The sequence below is a fragment of the Poecilia formosa genome, unplaced genomic scaffold, assembly GCF_000485575.1.
Source record: "Poecilia formosa unplaced genomic scaffold, Poecilia_formosa-5.1.2 Scaffold105, whole genome shotgun sequence".
Lineage (NCBI taxonomy): Eukaryota > Metazoa > Chordata > Actinopteri > Cyprinodontiformes > Poeciliidae > Poecilia > Poecilia formosa.
Genome location: NW_006800044.1, coordinates 1,325,788 through 1,343,215, shown reverse-complemented (window position 1 = coordinate 1,343,215; position 17,428 = coordinate 1,325,788). Strand labels below are relative to the sequence as shown.

General features: G+C 38.1%; 1 protein-coding gene across 4 annotated transcripts in view; it reads right to left on the bottom strand.

Annotated features, from left to right (window-relative positions):
- Window positions 1–17,428, bottom strand: part of ptprub (protein tyrosine phosphatase receptor type Ub) — a 223,992-nt gene that overhangs the window by 96,787 nt on the left and 109,777 nt on the right. For all 4 annotated transcript variants that reach the window (XM_016675036.1, XM_007559577.2, XM_016675037.1 and 1 more), the window contains exon 3: window positions 10,701–10,972. In XM_016675036.1, the coding sequence (XP_016530522.1) occupies window positions 10,701–10,972 (272 nt within the window). The remainder of the gene's footprint in view (window positions 1–10,700; window positions 10,973–17,428) is intronic.

Sequence of the window (17,428 nt, the reverse complement as noted above, 5' to 3'; positions counted from 1 at the left end):
ACCACTATAATCCTCACTGGAGGGACACAAAAACGTCATCTAGACCTCTGGCCTGCTGTCCAACCGTCTACAGTCAGCGGCACAGACTCAGTCCACCTTGCTGGACTTGAAAAAAGGATGAAACAGATTATTCTGACAACAAACCCGGTTGTCTATGACCCCCTGAAAAACCTTTCACAGAAATATCCTGGGGGGAAGCGAGGAGATTGGGGTCAGCCAAAAAAACCATCTGGGCAGAATCGGCCAGAAACGGGATGTGCAGGGCTAACGGAGGAAGAGGAGAGGTGAGCGGGAACGCAGAAGGGAAGGTCCCGACAGGTGGGTCTCCTGCGGTTGGACCGAGACCCTGCCTTGCCCTGGCTACTCTTCTCAGAGAGGAAAAACTGAGGCTAATCTTCTTCTAGCCAATTTCCCTCCACCCCCCTTCCTCCCCTTTGTCTGTCTAACATACCTTCAACAACAAAAAATTAAAAAAGGAGTAATGACTAAAACCCAACTTACTTCAGTGTATTGACCTAAATTAGCTGGGTAAACATGCACGGCCGGGCCATTAGGCCAACGTCAAAATTAGCCAGAAACACTGATTAGGCTTAATGGTATACAAGCAAGAAAAAAAAGAACATCTTTTAGACTCTAATTGAAGCTGTTATTACTCTCTGCTGAAGCGCTGTGCAGATTGATTACTGGTTAATCCCTAATTTTTTTAGCCGTTAGGAAAGAAACTTATTAGCAAGGAGACGTTTAGGGCATTTGTTTCAATAAAAAAAACTTCAGAGATTTTTATTGAAATCCACTTTCCCAATAAGACGTTGCATATTCTAACAAGCTGTTACTTTTCTTCCGCTAGGAGTGAAAGCCTGGAAACCTTCCTCTGGAGATAAAGAAAAAAAACAAGAAAAACAAAAGCGGAACATCAAGTGATTTACAGCAGATATAAAATGCACATTACCAGAACATATTACATTACCCTGTTATATTGTTCTTTAGAGACAATGGTAATGTCTACAGATAAAGAAAAGGTTTATTTTGCCCTGTAAGTCAGCTTCTACCTTCCTCCATTAGCCACGCAAGGCTTTCACTCACTTTTTGAGTTACAGATTAGATTTCTCTAAAAAGAAAAATCCTTAAAAGTTCACAGAGAAATGCTCCTGTGCCGAGCTAAATCTGCTCGGGTGGAAATGCCAGAGGATAACGGCTAAGTGTGAGACAACATTGCCAGTGTCGGAAATCTCAACGCGATCTTTCTTGGTACGCATGGGCTCAGCTTGGAGGGCCCTCAGCAGGCTGCCGTGAAGGACAAGAAGCAGAGATGGGCTCTGATAACGGAAAAGCATAACAGCTTCTAAAATACAGGAGTGTTTATCCACCTCCTGTCTGATAGCCGTTTGTTTTCTAGAGAAATAATAGACGGATAATGCCTCGAGGAGTTGAAACATACAGCTTATATAAAGGGTGCTAATGTCTATTTTTCACCTGTCACCTGTTTTGTAAAAAGCCTTTTGTGTAATTCGACTGAATGAAAAAGCTGTTCTTGGAAATATACAGGAAGAAAATGAATAATTTGCTGAAACAAGTTGTGCGTTTCAGAATTCAGTCTTCACTAGCAGGACTCTATCGGCAGGCAACATATTGACTTGACAATATTTGCCGACTTTCCCTTGCAAACGTTCTCCGGATTTATCAGGGTGGAAGGAAATCCTGTCCGATAGCCTCTTCAGCAAACCCCACAGGGTTTTCTATCAGATTTAGCTCAAGACTGACAAGGCCATTCCAAAACTTTGCATTTTCATCTGGTGAGGCTATTTTCCTCTTCCTTTGGATGTACAGTATGTTATTCAGCCTGTAGCAGACACAAAATAAGATGGTGTTTTCAACTGTTTGCCATTTTATCCACCTTGACAAAAAAAAAGACATATTTCTACTCAAAGAAAAACGATCTCAGACCATTATGTTCACCACAGTGTCTCACTGTTAGCTTCTGTTGTGCTGCAGTGTTGTGGGTTTTTTTGTGTCAAACATCCCTTTAGGAATTTTGCTCCAAAAGTTCAAGTCTGGTTTTCATCACCTTTAGCAAATTCACTCACAAGGTCTTAGGAGACTTTAGTCTTGCACAGACATTTGTTTTTTGTTTTTTTTTTAAAAAGTCCTTAGTCCTTGGACTAAGGAGAAACTTACTCGTTAGTCCAAACATGTGGTGAATACAGGAGTCATATGACGATTGAGAAAAAGCATGCAGCTCTACCTGAGCTTCTGTTGGCTCCTTCACTAAGCAGTTACCAATTTGTCTTTTTATCAGTGAAGGAGAAAAGATCAACTTTTGAAAAGTCACTGTTGTCCCACATTTTCTCCAATTACCAATAACTCAAATCCTTCTAGGATCACCATATATCTACCGCTATACCTACTATCAGGTAGTGATGTAATCATAACAGTGTGCAAACTTACGTAATAAATAAGATGTCTCAGCTTTTCCAAGAGCAACATTTTCCATGTGACACTCTGTAGATGGAAAAAGTTTGAGAATGATTTGTATTGTTTCTGCATTTCAGCAGGAGTGTGTGGACTTCTCAGACATGCTTTAAACCTCTCCCTGTGCTTACTTCAGGTCTGGCTTAAGAGACTATTTCATTTTTGGGGGGAGAACAAGAAGAGGATAGTAAAAAAAAAACAAAAAAAAGCCCATCTGTCAGAGCAGTTTGAGAGAAATTGGGCAGAATTCACAAAAAGTCATTTGTTCCAAGTGAAATATCATCCTCGTGGTCAGGTGAAGCTCATTTGAGTTCTGAGGGAGTGAAGCTCCATTGGACATCTTCTACTCGTTTTATACTTTTGGACTCTTTTGTTGGAGTCTGTATCCTTTTGGCAGAAGGGAAACTGTGAATATGGGTTTGAAACTACAGGCCCTACAATCACTCACAACTGTGAAACTGTAAATTACAAAAGTGACAAAAAAAAACCTCATGATTTTGTCACAATGGACTGCTTTGAGGAAGATTCTTGAGTTCTGTCTTCGTTGTTTGTGCTTTTAAAACACACACACGCGCACACACACAAACACACACGCATGCACACGCAGCTCCTGTTATTACAGAGTGACCTGCTCCAGCTGGACAATAATCCCTGGCTCTCACAAATTTAAAAAGACTGCAGAAGACTAGCTTGAATACCACAATAAAGAGCCAAGGGAATTAAACTTGGCTTCTAAATCTCACATATTACAGTTTTCCATATAATTTAAAAGCCTCATCTGATGGTAAGCCTGAGTTGGAGGTGAAGCAGCACATCCAGTTAAAGAAAACTGCAATCCTGGTCATTTTTTCTGGATGAAATAAAAGTCTCCCTTTCACCGCTTTCACAAATAAAGGGAAATGGCTGTAAATCACAAACTATTAATTAAAGAATCTGTAATTAGTGTAGACGTTTCAGGTTTGACACGTCAATAAATTAGATTTTCCTTACTTTTTGTGCCAAGACTGCTGGTGACTCTTGCCATCTAAAATATTTCCTAACAGCTTCATTTGTCATCTTTGAGAGCAAGATAGAGAGCAGAAACTGAAATGTGCTTCATGCACAGCAGGAGCACGGGTTGATTTCATGATTTGCACAAACTTAGCATTAGGCAACTAAGCTAAGAGTAACAGCTGCCATGAACTGTGCGGCGGAGCTGAAAGCAAGAATGAATAAAATAGAGAATAAAAAAGCAGGTTTTTGGAAGTCAGAAGAGACGAAAAGCTGAGAAGTTTCTGACATTTGAAATAAGAGATGAATAAGTAAAAGGAAAAGTGCAAGTCAGAGAAGAGGTGAGGGAGGGGCGGTCTGTGGCTCGATTCGGCCGTCTAGGAGGGCTGGATAACATCTTTAATATTTGATAACAGGGTTCTCCAGGTATTGCAAACACTTCTACCAATAAGACGCAGCGAGGAATACGGCAGTGTACACGGATCTCACAGGACATCTTCTGCCGAGGCGCTTCAAGGTGATCTCGCATTCCAACCTGAAAATCCACTGAATTTTCTGGTGTCGGCGACGAGCGATGCATGTGAATCATGTGAGCTTAATTAAGTTTATTATTAAAAGAGAAACAATCATTTCAAATGACACAAGGATTTATTGTAAGAAAGAACAAAAATCTGCAAAATCCTGTTTTTAAGTGATAACATCTCAAAGCACCCATGCTGAAAGTAATCAGGTAGATAGTTTTTCAAACCAGCAGGTGGCTGAACGAATCAGATTTGGATGATATTTCCGATTTATTTTCAGCATCTAATCCTCTTAGTTTTGGTGATTATCAGAGCATTTTGCCGACTCTTTTTAATTGCATTTCACAATGACATTTTGGAGACATAAACAGCGACTGTGAACGCCGTAAACAGTATTTCATTAAAACAAAAAATCCTAAAACGAGCCTCTGCGAGCATCACTTCCGTCCGTATCTCTGCAGTGCAAACGGCTACGCTGACATTTTATATCCATGCGCTGCAGGCAGGAATCTGTGTGCAGCAACACACCCTGAGAGTAGCACACAGGCCAAAAAACTTTGATTAAAAGACCGACTTTGTTAAGGGATGTTTGTTCTTCTGGAGTTATTTTACCCCGGTGGAAATAAGAAGAACTGGGTGTTTTTTTTGACAGTGGCTTTGTTCCTGCTGCTCCTCGGTCGGTTTGGTTGTCCTGCCAACAGCGCGCCGTTAAGTGACTGATGATGGCAAGTGGCTGATCTGGATTTGGTTTGGGTGTATAAAAGAAAAGAGAACTGATTAGAAAACCACACAACACTTTTTAGATTTTCAAAGATGAAAACAAAGTTTAATTTTCCTTTTAGTTATGACTAACTGTGTGGTTGTTAAATAACATGGCCCCACAGCCTTCAGAGGATAGAGAAGTTATATATAAATTACGAAAGGTAAAGAGTCAAATGTTAATCATCTGGATCATGTCGAACAGGATGTTTTTTCTTTGTTTGTTTGTTTTTTTTTTCCATAGATACTACGCTAATCATTATTTCACCATAAAATCTTTCTAGAAATGAGAAGACATGGGATTAAAATCTCCATTGTGTTGGAAATTACATTGATTTTGATCGCTGTGTCTGTTTTGGTGGTATTGCGAGTGAGAGGTAAAAACATTACATTCATTTTTATTGTTTTAAATAGAAAAATATGTTGACATTCACACATTTTCAAGAAACAAACAGGCTGTTGAAACAGATGACATTTCTATTCAAAGGTTCGAGTGTTTTATATTTGTCGTGAAGATCTTATACGTTTTAATCGTCTGATGTTTTTTGTTTTTTTTGTTGTTTCTTTTTATCCAGCAGCCACTCCAGTGGATGTGCGTATTATTTTTTTATGTTAATCTATCCCAAAGTATCTGAATAAAATACATCGGAGCCTGTAACGTGCAAAAGATTGAGGTGTATGCTGGCTCACATAATTCAATCAGTATTTGAAGTTGCAATAAACTCTTTGAAGGAATTGTGGAGCAAAGCGGGCTTTAAGATGTCTGTTGTCCTTTTGATGTTTTGACTCCGTTTCGTTCGCCCGCTAACGCGAGGGGATGGCCGGCACTAGAGAAAAACACCCAGCCTTTAACATCCTCATTCTCTTTCATCTGTTTTGTCTGCGCAAAAGGAGAGCAGTGGCGTGTTGCAAGATGAGACTCACTGTCATTCCACAGTGATGAGGTCTTTTGACTGCTGAGGGATTAGCAATGTAAGCCACGGCATCCGCGCCTTTGGCGGGGGCAGATTGTTTTGCTCCCTTTTGTGCTCAAAAGCAGTATGAGGTCAACCGAGCGAACGTGACGCGTAAGGGAAGTGGAGGGAGAAAGAAAGAACAGAAAATAAATCAAATGTACAGCTTTAATTCTTCTCGTCACATTAGGATGCATTTGCTCCGACGCTGCCAATTCTTTGTAACCAAATCCCCAATGTTAGCAAATTTAATCCAATCAATTTGAGCAGTATGTTTTCCTCAACATGAGATAAAAGCCAGGCTATTAGTCTTTTAAGCTGCTCTATTAAAAGGTTGTACAGTCAATACTCATTTATTGGGTAGTCGTCTCCTCCTGTTCAGTTTGTTTCCTCCTCCTCCTCATTTTAACCCTCCTTCTACTTTGAGCTGCATCTCATTGGAAGCCTCTGCATCACTCTGACTCACTTAAACCACCAAACTATTCATTCCTCTTGAACTATTTTCATGTTTACAATAAATAAAAAATAAAAAAAACTCCACTGTACTTTATTGGGGTTTTGTTGCATTGCATAATCATTTATGTAAATAAGATCTCTGAAAAGTTTGGAAAGCATTGCTATGCAACATCTTTTACTCTGATATCCCCGATTGTTCGTCTTGGAAATAAAGTCTCTAAAGTAGTCACTTCTACTGAATACAGTATAAGTAGAGCTGTTCTGTAAAAGCCTAAGAAATTTATTTAGTCCATTAGTGAAGGGAAAGCATTAAGAGGTCAAACAAAGAGAGAAAGTTTGTCACAAACCGTACCTGGACATGTTGTGACATAACAAAATTTGAAAGGTTCAAGGCCAGTGAACATTATTGTAAACCACTTTGTAAGCCATTAACTGCGACGCTTTCAAATACATAAATCCACAGAGAAAATAAAAGAAAGGATAAAGGAAACAAACGTGTTTAAAAAAACATTTTCAAGCGAAGGAGGACTGAAGAAGAAGAAAGGAAACTGCATTTTAAGAAGTATTTTTTGTTGTATTTATGACGTATCTGCTTCAGTGTTAAGACAGAGAAGTAGTGCGTAATGAGAATCAGCGAGTCGCTTTTTGGAGAGATCACACACAGCAGAGAATCACTCTGGGGAGACAAGCAAACCATTTTCAGCTCTCGTTGTTCAATGTTCAGCATAAATGTAACTCATGTTTAATATATCTATTAAGGGAACTGTAAAAATAATGGTTCGCACTAAAAATACAAAAAAAAAAAAAGAAAGAAAGAAAGAACCTGGCAGAGAGCATCTCATCATCTGGTTTATCATTACACTTGATTTTCCTTCACATTTACTCAACAGCTTTAGCTTCTGATTACATTTAGGATGATTTTATATGACATACCATTTCCCAAAACAAACTTTAAAACACAATGCAATAAGTAAACATATTCCAAACATTTTCACTGCCTCAAAAAGCATTTTTTTTCGTTACCTGTGCTAGCATATTTAAGGTTGGTCATACACAGGTTTAGTTTCATGTCACCGAAACTATCAGTACCTCTGGCTGCATGGAGCATAAAGCAACGCAGTGCTGTGCCTCCCCAACCCATTTCTGCACACTGCTGGTCAGCTGCCTTGACACAAAAAAATTAAATGTTTGGTGAAAAGAAACAAGTCTGAAAAACAGCTACATGTGGGCTGGATCTTGAGGAAGATAATTTTGCAAAAAGCTGCATTAATCTGCAACAAGTGTCCCATTTTGTGGACACTAATAAGAATTTTATGTTAAAGCCCAATGTTCAATTATGTCTATGTTTCAAAATAATAAATATAAGGCTGTTTTATATAGCAGGAATAAAAATAACTGTTGCTTTTTTTACTTTTATAGACGTCATAAGTTACTACATTTCTGTTTGTTTTTACAAAAATCCATAGTTCAGCTTTCAAACAAAGTGTGTAAATTTTATCTATTTATATTTTATATTATCTGAATTTGCCATCTATCAATTTCAGTTAACATTTCAGGAACCAAAATAGGAATATTAAGTGAAAAACAAAGTGGGGGGAAATAAATTACTAACATCAAAACAAGTTAATGCTCCAACCAACTTTTCTTTTTCTTTTCAAATAATCCTTTCATGGTAGCTAATTCAAACCGTCTCTACCTCCAGAAACTGGAACTGTAAAATGCAGCCAAAAATACTTCAGTAATAACAATATATTAGTCATATATAATAACTCTCTGTCAGTCAGAGAGGCCAAACCAGTCTACAGCAACATTATGCAGCCAATAACTTGCAGGATTCTGTTTCAGTAAGACTTTTTGAGCTGAACTTTTTTCTCAGCGCTCCATCAGATGACATTGTTTGATAAGTATACCTGTTTGGTTGGAAAAGCTGGAAAAGGTTCAGGGAAGTAAACACACGGGAAAAGGTGATGTTACATCATAGTATCAGAGTACAGTTAACCTGCCCCTACATGTTTATCTCCGCCAGCAACCTTACATCATGTTTCATTGGCAGTTCGTTGGAAGCGTGAAATTCTTGTTTGCTTTATCATTTTTTTTTTTTAATCTTTTTTTAGTTTTCTTCTTTGTTTTGCAAAAAGCTCCACCAGGTTTCCAATGAGGAGTTTTGACTAGAAGCTAATATTTTCTTGGATGTTTTATCAATATGCAATTAAAATGAGTTGTGATTATTACATTATCCCTCAGCCCATTTTTATCCCTCAGAACATCACAAACAATCAAGTGACTGTTGATGCAAATGTATTTCCAGCATGCCATGCCCTTCAACTTATTTGCAATTTTTTTTTTTTTAGCAACTAATATGGTCAGATTAATACATAACATCTCTGTTAATTTTAACATAATCCCTGCAATTAATACTTTTCCACAAATCCCTTTTGCTTAGAAGAAAGCAATACGTCCTACCTAAGATTAGACAAGGCTAAAGCATTCAGATCTCATTCCACTTTGTCTCAGTAGATCGTCCAGCCGTTCATATGCTCTCTTATCTTCAGGTCATACCAGCGGTCTTTGAAACAGCAAAAGGCCAATAGCATCACAGATCTTTGACCATACTCCACAGTGGGCGTAATGTGTTTAGCTTCACAACAAGCTCTTCAGGAGTATTTGTTGCCAAAATGCTACATCTTAGTCTTATCTCTGCAAAGCACACAGTTTCATCGCAGTTAGCAAAAATCTGTATGTTTACATTTCTGACTGTACAGAAAAGACTTTTTCCTGGAATGCCTCCTAAACAGCTGGTTGGTATGTAGATAGTCCCTAAAGGTCCCTACGACAGCTTGTTGACCCCAACATGCTGATCTCTGCTGCAGTATTCTAACATAACACTGTTCTTCGTAAAGCCTTCTTTTCAAAGTTGCACTTATTTAAAGCTTTATAATCACTGCTTTCTTTATAAACTTTTAGAAGGGAGAAGAAGAGGAGAGCAGCGGTTTTCTTGTATCAATCTCCTGACTGTCACTCTCTCTAGTCTCCCACCATTTTGAAAACTGGCTAAAAAAAAAAACCTCCGAGTTTATATCCAAGGGAAATATGAACTAATGGACTGCTAATGAGCAGTTCCTGTACATTTTGATACAAATATTGAATGCTTCGCTGAAATAAGTAATCGCAGAATTGTTAGGGTATTTGTGCCACTGGTGATTTTGTGAAAATTGTTTGGTAATGTGAGATCTTTGCTTCAGTGAAAAGGTGTACTCAAACTGAAGTCTAGATTTTTCTACGTTTTTTTCCAGTGTGTGTTTATCCTGCTGCTGCTGCAAAAAAGTAATTTTTTCAAGCTTTTTTGTTTTTTTTAACACATCGTTACCACATGTGTGGAGACGGGAGAGTGCTGTATGAAACTTATCAGTGTCACCAAGACTTGTTACAATTAGACAGCGGCAAGATGCTCTAAATATAAAGCTGCTTAATGGTAAGACTCAAAAATATTTAGTCGAGTTAATTACAGCAAATTAATCGCAAATTATACATTAAAAATATAAGCAAGACATCACAATCTTTTTGCTGCGAAATTATTTAATAAATACATAAATGAGTTCAACAGCAAATATTTTGTTTTTAATCTCTTATTTAACCAAAGGATTGGTGCAAAGCTCTATTACATCTATTAATCTCCGTTAGAAACGGGTTTGTCATCCATCGCTGTTGTTTAATAAAAATAAAAATAAAATTAATTGAGTTAAACTTTTAATGTATTAAAACCTGTGTAAATATTTTAATTTAAATTAACATGATAGAGTCCACAAAAAGTTGTTTTTTTTTTTGTTTGTTTTTTTTCCTATTAAGACTTAGACATCCTTAAGGGAGAGTCATGTCCTGTCCTGTTTACTGCACTTAACTTAAGATCGGATGATGCTGGCTGAAAAGCCTCCAAATGCTCCTACCCCCAGGTTTATACAGTGCTAAGGGCTATTATTTACATAGTCAAGGTCACAACATACAAGGCCGAATAGAATTTAATTAAGTCTGGGGGATTGACAGTTCTTGATAAAATGTGTGCTACTCAACCTAATAGCTTTCTGACAGCTTAGCAGAGTTTGCAGAAAGAAGAAATTGGATTAATAAATGGATAACCCTCACACTCACCTGCCTAAGCCATCCACCGCCACATTAGACACCCACAGACGATGACAGAGTGGCTCTGAGAACTGAACGTGACGACATACCAAGCAGCCGGGGTGATGCGGCCGGACGTAATCTCAACCAGAGATTCCCATGTCACATCTGGTTAGGGACCTCAAACGTTAACAATGACTGCATTCGCAGGGGGAATCAGTGCTAATTGAATTGCAAATGCAAGTAATTACCACAAGATTCACCTTGAGGCTAAAATAAGAAGTGATCAACAGAGTCTAACATTTTCCAGCTCTGCACCGTTCTGCTCATGGGGTCTGCACATCTTCAGCACGCGACATGTACTGAGAGTCTGACCAGTGTTAAACCCAGAGAAGTGTCCAGTAGTTCATCAATGAGAGCGCAACAAGCTTCATACCTGGTATTCACTCGGCCAGAAGGTGCTGACTGCCAACTCGACCTGGTGCCACTGTTTGCCGTGAGACCCGGAGGTGTTCCACACCGGACTCCCAAGTGGGCCGCCGTTCACCCGCACGTACACTCGCAAGGCCCCGGGACTGTGGCCGTCACGGCTGTACAGGAAGTAGCTGAACTGGACACAATGCGTGTCGTTTTCGCTCAGCGTCTGCAGCAGCAGCTGAGCACGATGACCCGCAGCATGCTGGGAAGAGTTCACCAACATGTAGGAGCCTAAAAAGGACAAAAAAATAAATAAAAAGAAAAGAACAGAAAACTTAATGTCACAAGGAGGAGTCGACACGTCACTTTGGGTGTCAGAGCGATGCATTGTTAAAGTTTTTGACTCTTTTCTTCTGTCTTGGAAAGCATACAGACACTTTGAACTTTGATACATTTTGGGATTTTTCAACCACAACTACTAAATGATTATATTTACTAATTAGAAATCCTCTAAAGGCAGTTGGCTACACTTAATTAGAGGATATCAAAGGGGGAATTAAAGCCATGTATGCTTTTAAAATACATTAAAGTTAGTTTTGCAGAGTAACTTTTCGAAACTTGGCAGATTGGTTCTGTTTAAGTTAAACAGGTAGTCATCTTATCATCTTTATTACAAATCATTATATTTTCCTGCAAATGGAAAATATGGAAATTCTCTTCTCTCCAAGCTGCTGTGGTTGGACCTTGATGTAAAAAAAAAAAAAACTCAATAAAATGCCTTCAGTGTTGAATTATTTTAAAATGAAAAATGAAAGCAGTCAGAAACGCTCTTGTGTTATCTCTAATGACTCAGTTTCCTGCAGCAGAAAAAAAAAACCTTGTGTACAGATGGTATGTTCGTCTGTGAAGCTTTACGTTACCTTAAGAATCCGACATGTGCATTTTATTAATATGAAATAACCAGGACAGTTTGACTATAGAGGGTTCATTATGTGAGCATTTCTGTTCCAAATATTTGCTCAGCTGTTCTTCAACTTACACTTTACTGAAAGAGGTTTGCAAATGAGCCACCCTGGAGTTTTTTTTTTTTTTTTATCATTATTATTTTCCCTCTGCAAACTACAGCAAACATGTCAGAAACGAGCAAATTTGTTTTTAACAACTTTAAGCAAATCGGTAAGAAGAAAATTTGAAACTATCATCTGACAACTCATTGCTGTGTGGGTGGTTGACAAGAAGGAAAATGAATGCGGGCAGCGAAACGGGGGAGAGGAGGGGGGGTGAAAATCCGCTCTGACTAAGGCGCTAGCTCATGAATACAGACGCTGTGTGAGAGACGTGGAAAAAGTGACAGACTGAGCGCGGAGAAGGAAGTGACGGTCGGGTTTACCTTCGCAAGGTGATGTCGAGGTAGGAGACGAGATTCACAGCCGCCTCCTCCTTCCCTCCCTCGTAGACACCCCCCCCCCCCCTCCCCCCGCACTCTTAATCAGGACAACATAACCCTATTGCCCTTTGCCAAGCATCTGTCCTGCCTCGAGTCTGTGCCCACTAACGTGATTAGCACGACAATGTTTGGAGACCTTCCTGTGTACTCACATAATCAAGTCTGTTGTCTTTGTACTCCAAGGTCTTTCTGTTCTCAGTCAGAAACGAGCCTGGGAGACGCAGACAGTCACAGCGTCGGCGCCAGGTGTCCGAAAGGCATTTATTCTCCGCTTAAATGCAACAGCATGCGAATGGTGACATATCAAAACCGTGTTTTCGTCTTCGCAGCCCACACGGTCGGCACACATAAATTGGGAAGCTTTCCAGACAGAAGAGCTCTTGCTAAAACTTCTAAATGCGTTTCGGCAGACGTACAGTGAGTAATGAGTGCAGAACCGTCCGGCGCTAACAAGAGATCTGACCCGGTTCGACCCGGACACCCAAAGAATACCAATTATCTGTTTAAGCACAAAAAGGATCATCTGTATCATTTTGTAGCTTCGTGTTTTCCACGAAGAGGTTAAGATTTTTTGAACCACTGACTGTAACAAAAAAGTAACCAAAAGACAACCAGAAATGGTATTTGGAAAGGGCTAAAGCTCAACTGTGACATTTGCTTCAAAGCATTACTGTCAACAGCATCTTCTGATGTGTGTCCTGGCTTGACCTGAGCACTTCTTAATTTATCCTCCTTAATTTCACAACCTGTCTCCTCTCCTCCATAATCGAGTCCTTGAAGGGGGTCATGAAAGGGGCTGAGTGCCACGATCTTTGTGTTTTGGCCATTAGTTTACTTCCTCCTGCTTCCCTGCTTTGATTCTTTGTATTCCTGCATCTACGGTGAACCAGGTTATCATGTAATAACACACGAATCAGTGATTCGGTTGTTTTTCAACTCTCAAAAACTAAAAGCCAAGTTCTTCTCTGCATTGTCTAAAAACTGGTGTTAAGATATACAAAGGTTTGAAAAAAAAAAAGATTTAAAAATGCTAATAATTTAGGCAAGCAATCTTATGGTTCAAAACTCTTTTAAAGAGACGCCGGAGAAAGTCTCACAGCGACTAAAGTGTTTTTTTTGTTTTTTGTTTTTTTTTCCAGCTGTATGAAGCAGAGACTGATGTACTGTTTCCCCTCCCACTCCTGCTGTGTCACACTGCAGGTCAGCTGGCTGAAAGAAGACACCTATGTTTTTTTTGCCTGACAAGAATAATGCTTTTGAAAATATTTCCTGTGTTGCAAGCAACCGTGGGGTGGAAACTCTGTTAAATAATAAAGGGAATTCTTCTAAATTAGAGTTAGTGAGGTAAAACCTGAGCGAAGAACCTAAGGAATTACCAGATAAAATCAGCTTAGATTTCAAATGTCACAAAATTTTATATCATGGTGTGCTGTCAGCATGGGCAGCTCCTGCATGAAACAACCTCCAAAACAATTAAAATGTAAGAAACAATGTGAAATTCTTGGGGGGAGCAATAATGAAGTGCAACCCCACCAGCAAATGTGACCTCCTTATTTGCAACAGGGGATACCTCCTGCACTGCACATCTATAAAGGCTTTCGCACACATTTTTTGAGGCATAAATGACAGAAAAGTTTTAATTTTTACAATAATTTTCTTTTCTAATGCCAGTCTGGGCAACTACTCAGACAACCCACGTGAAAATCTGCCACTGGCTATGAGCACGACGCAACCAATAAAGGAAATTGCAGTCATCATCACAATATCACAATCAAACGGCCTCCTTTTGATTGAATGCAGAGTTGGAAAGAATATATTTTAAGTGCCCTGCATGCATACATAAAGCCAGTAATATACTACAGACTTTCACTGTCCTCAGATCCAACACCTGATGTGTATTTTTAGTTGGCGAGACGCAAAACTCAAAGACTATGATGAAGGAAAAGAAAGAGGAGTCACGATCACCTTTAACAGCATCATCATAACATTCAGCAACAGTGTCGTCCTTTGTTTTCCTGATATTATGCAGCCCAAGCCTTTATTTGATTTTTTTAATAAACTCAACTTATCAAGAGAAATATATGTTGCAGAGAACATTGGAGTTTTATTATTGATCTACATGATTTCAGAAGCAATATTAATAATGATAGCTTTTCTGTCTGAAATGAAGCCACTCATGGTATTCGCATCAAATACTTTATCAGAGTCTGTGTAAATACTGCAATGCTGTGAAATGGAGGTAAAATGTTAACGCAGGGTTATTATGCTGCAGGAAGCTAATATAGACCCACACATAGTTTCAACAAAGACTGAATATGAGAATGCTTGATGATGAAGGTAAATTGATTTCCCAAAACTAAAAATTGTGAAAAATTACTGAAACCTATTGTATGTGGGAATTTTAGTTTAACCTAGAAATAACAGTAGCAAAAGTAAGGTCAGACCAAAGTTTGCCCAAGACCTTTTTTCTGTTATTTTTTGATTGACAGCATCAATAAAATCCTACCATGACGTACTTTGACTTGTCAATGTTAAAGTGCATTTAATTTCATGTGGTTGATTTAAATTTCCATATGTTGAACAGAGAATCCACATCATGCAGTCACACCAAGCAGATGACTATATACGTAACTTTCTATGGGGTAATGAGTATTCGCATATGAAAAATGATATTAAAAGAAAAATATTTCATTATTCATTTAAAACGCAAACTGGTGTATTTTCCCACCAGCACTTGCTAGCAATGTACTCCTAATAACTACCATTAGGTGGCGGCAATATACCAAGTTGCTTCCCAACCACAAGAGCTTTTAAGTTTTAATTTTTTAAACTGTGCGGTGGATTTTTTTTTATACAAAAATGTATTGTTTCTTCTTATTTTATTTATCCGATCAGTTACATTTATAAGTGGAAGGCAAAGGTGAACAACGTCTTTACTGACAGAGCATTTTTTTTTATTTACATTAATCTATTGACCTGGTGAAAAGAAAAAGAAAAAAACACAAAGATCCCACACAAGCACAAATATTAAAGGTATACAAATACAAACTCGCACCAAAAAACAAAACTCAACAAGTCATCCTAAATGAAAAGTAATAATATTACTAATACTAATAGTACTAATATTAGTTATCAATCATATTTCATATCACTATTGCCTTTTCTCAGACAATGTTTACCATTTTTCATAGTTAATTTCAGTCCTTGTAATTTCTGAGTGAAGTGATGATGTCTGCAGTTTTGCTGACTTGCTTTGGGCTACATTGACATCCAATGTAAGAACGACCTGAAAGACCGCCTCTGTGTCTTCTACTGTCTGTTTGTTGGAGTCGTGTGTTGTTTGCCAAGACAATTGGTTGGTATTCCTGCAGAAATGGTTCTTCCGTTGTGTGCGTTTATATTCTGAATACATTGAATTGATATTATTTCTTGTATCTGCTTGGCACGGACATAGGCATCTAAAAGAAGAAATACATAAAGAGTACACTTGTGTTTTATTTATTTATTTAATAAAAGGAGAATAAATCTTTAGGTATTGTACCCCAAAGAACAGGGAAGTCCTGATTTGATCAAACTCAGGTCCAATCAATGTTTTGTTTGTTTGTTTGTTTCTGACTGCTTGACCTCGTCGTGTCTGAGGTCGCCTTATTTCCAGACATGTTGTTTTCCGTCAGCCACGGCTGTAGCTTCAGTGAAGCACTTTTATCATACAGCTAATTAGCTAAATCATTACAGAAGCCACTGCAGCTGCATTAATGTTATCACAGAACGGATTTGTCTTCAAAATGAACACCACAATCTATAATCAATTAGCTAAATCTGTGGAAAACATGGCAAACATGGGAGACTTTAAAGATTATTGCACAACAATGAACGTTAATACTATGCATATATGCTGCTACAGTAACTGTAATCAGTTTATCCAGGCTAAACAACATTCAATCAGCTTCCGCTTTGCAGTATTGCTTGTTGGAAAATAAAAAATAATGGTGGCTTGTACAACTAATTAAAAAGACATCTTGAGAATAGCATGGATTCAGATTGTTGCGCTGAATGGGAGAGTTAAAATGTCAAGGATATTCAGCACATTGAATTGATTTTAATAACTTTAAAGTACTTAAGGTGCATAGTCTACACCTCTGTGCTGTGGGAGCAGGCTAGGATTGTATTAAGATGCTGTACAGGAGGATATTCCATCTTTCTCAGATCAATATAAACAACAAACATGAGCAAAAATAAATAAATAAAAAATGCAGCTACATTTTTAAAAGTGGCATTAAAAAAAATTGTGCCAAGATTTTATTTTATTTTTTCCTTAATGGAGGTAGTTTTGTTTTCTATTGTTTTTTGTTTCTCTTTAAAATGTTGGAATCGATGAGAAATTCATAATACTTTATTTTATGTGTTTGCTTGTACTTTCAATTATGCTGTTCTCTGGTGCTCTTTAAAACCACGCACCAAAGGGACTATTCACTTCAATATATTCACACACACAACTTTCCATTCTATTATACTCTGCCAAAATGAAGTAATCAACATAACTGGCCTTTTTTGACCAAACAAAAAAAAAGATGCAAATGCAAAACTGGTTTTTGTAAAATAATGACAATTAAATAAAATTATTGAACACACAATATTGCATGGATATAATGTGACTGACCTAATTCAACAGAAGTTCAGCTAGCTGGTGCTGAGGAAGATTACCTAAGTGCAGTGACCGTGTCCCAAGTGATTGTACAGCTACAATTAAATTCCTGTCTCTATTTCAGTCTCCGATCTGCAAATCTTATAAAGATATACACCAAAAGACTGTAATTACAGAAAAGGGTGGGTTTATAAAGTGCTGACACAAGGGGACTGAGTACACTGGCGTGTCCCACTTGCATTTTTATCAGTTTCCTTCGACTTGACAATTGTGCACTTTTCTGTGTGGGTTTAGGCTGTTATTTAAAGTTATTTCAAATCTGTGTTTTTAATGTGACAAAACATAAAACAGTTCAAGGGAGCCAAGTATTTTTTACAAGATAACATTTAGGTTAATTTCTTCTTTATTTTAAGTGATTTATTGCCCAGCATTTGTCATTATCTTCTCACCAACATCAACATTTGCAATCAAACAATGGGTGATTATGCAACAGAAAAGAAACCTTTATCCAACAAACACTATTGTAATCTAAGCATGTTTATGGAGGGAAAGAGGGCCTTTATCCGCATTAATATGCTAATTTCAGGTCCACACATTTCTGCGGGTGGTGACGTGAAGAAAGGACTTTAAGCATAGGCGCATTGTTTATATTCTG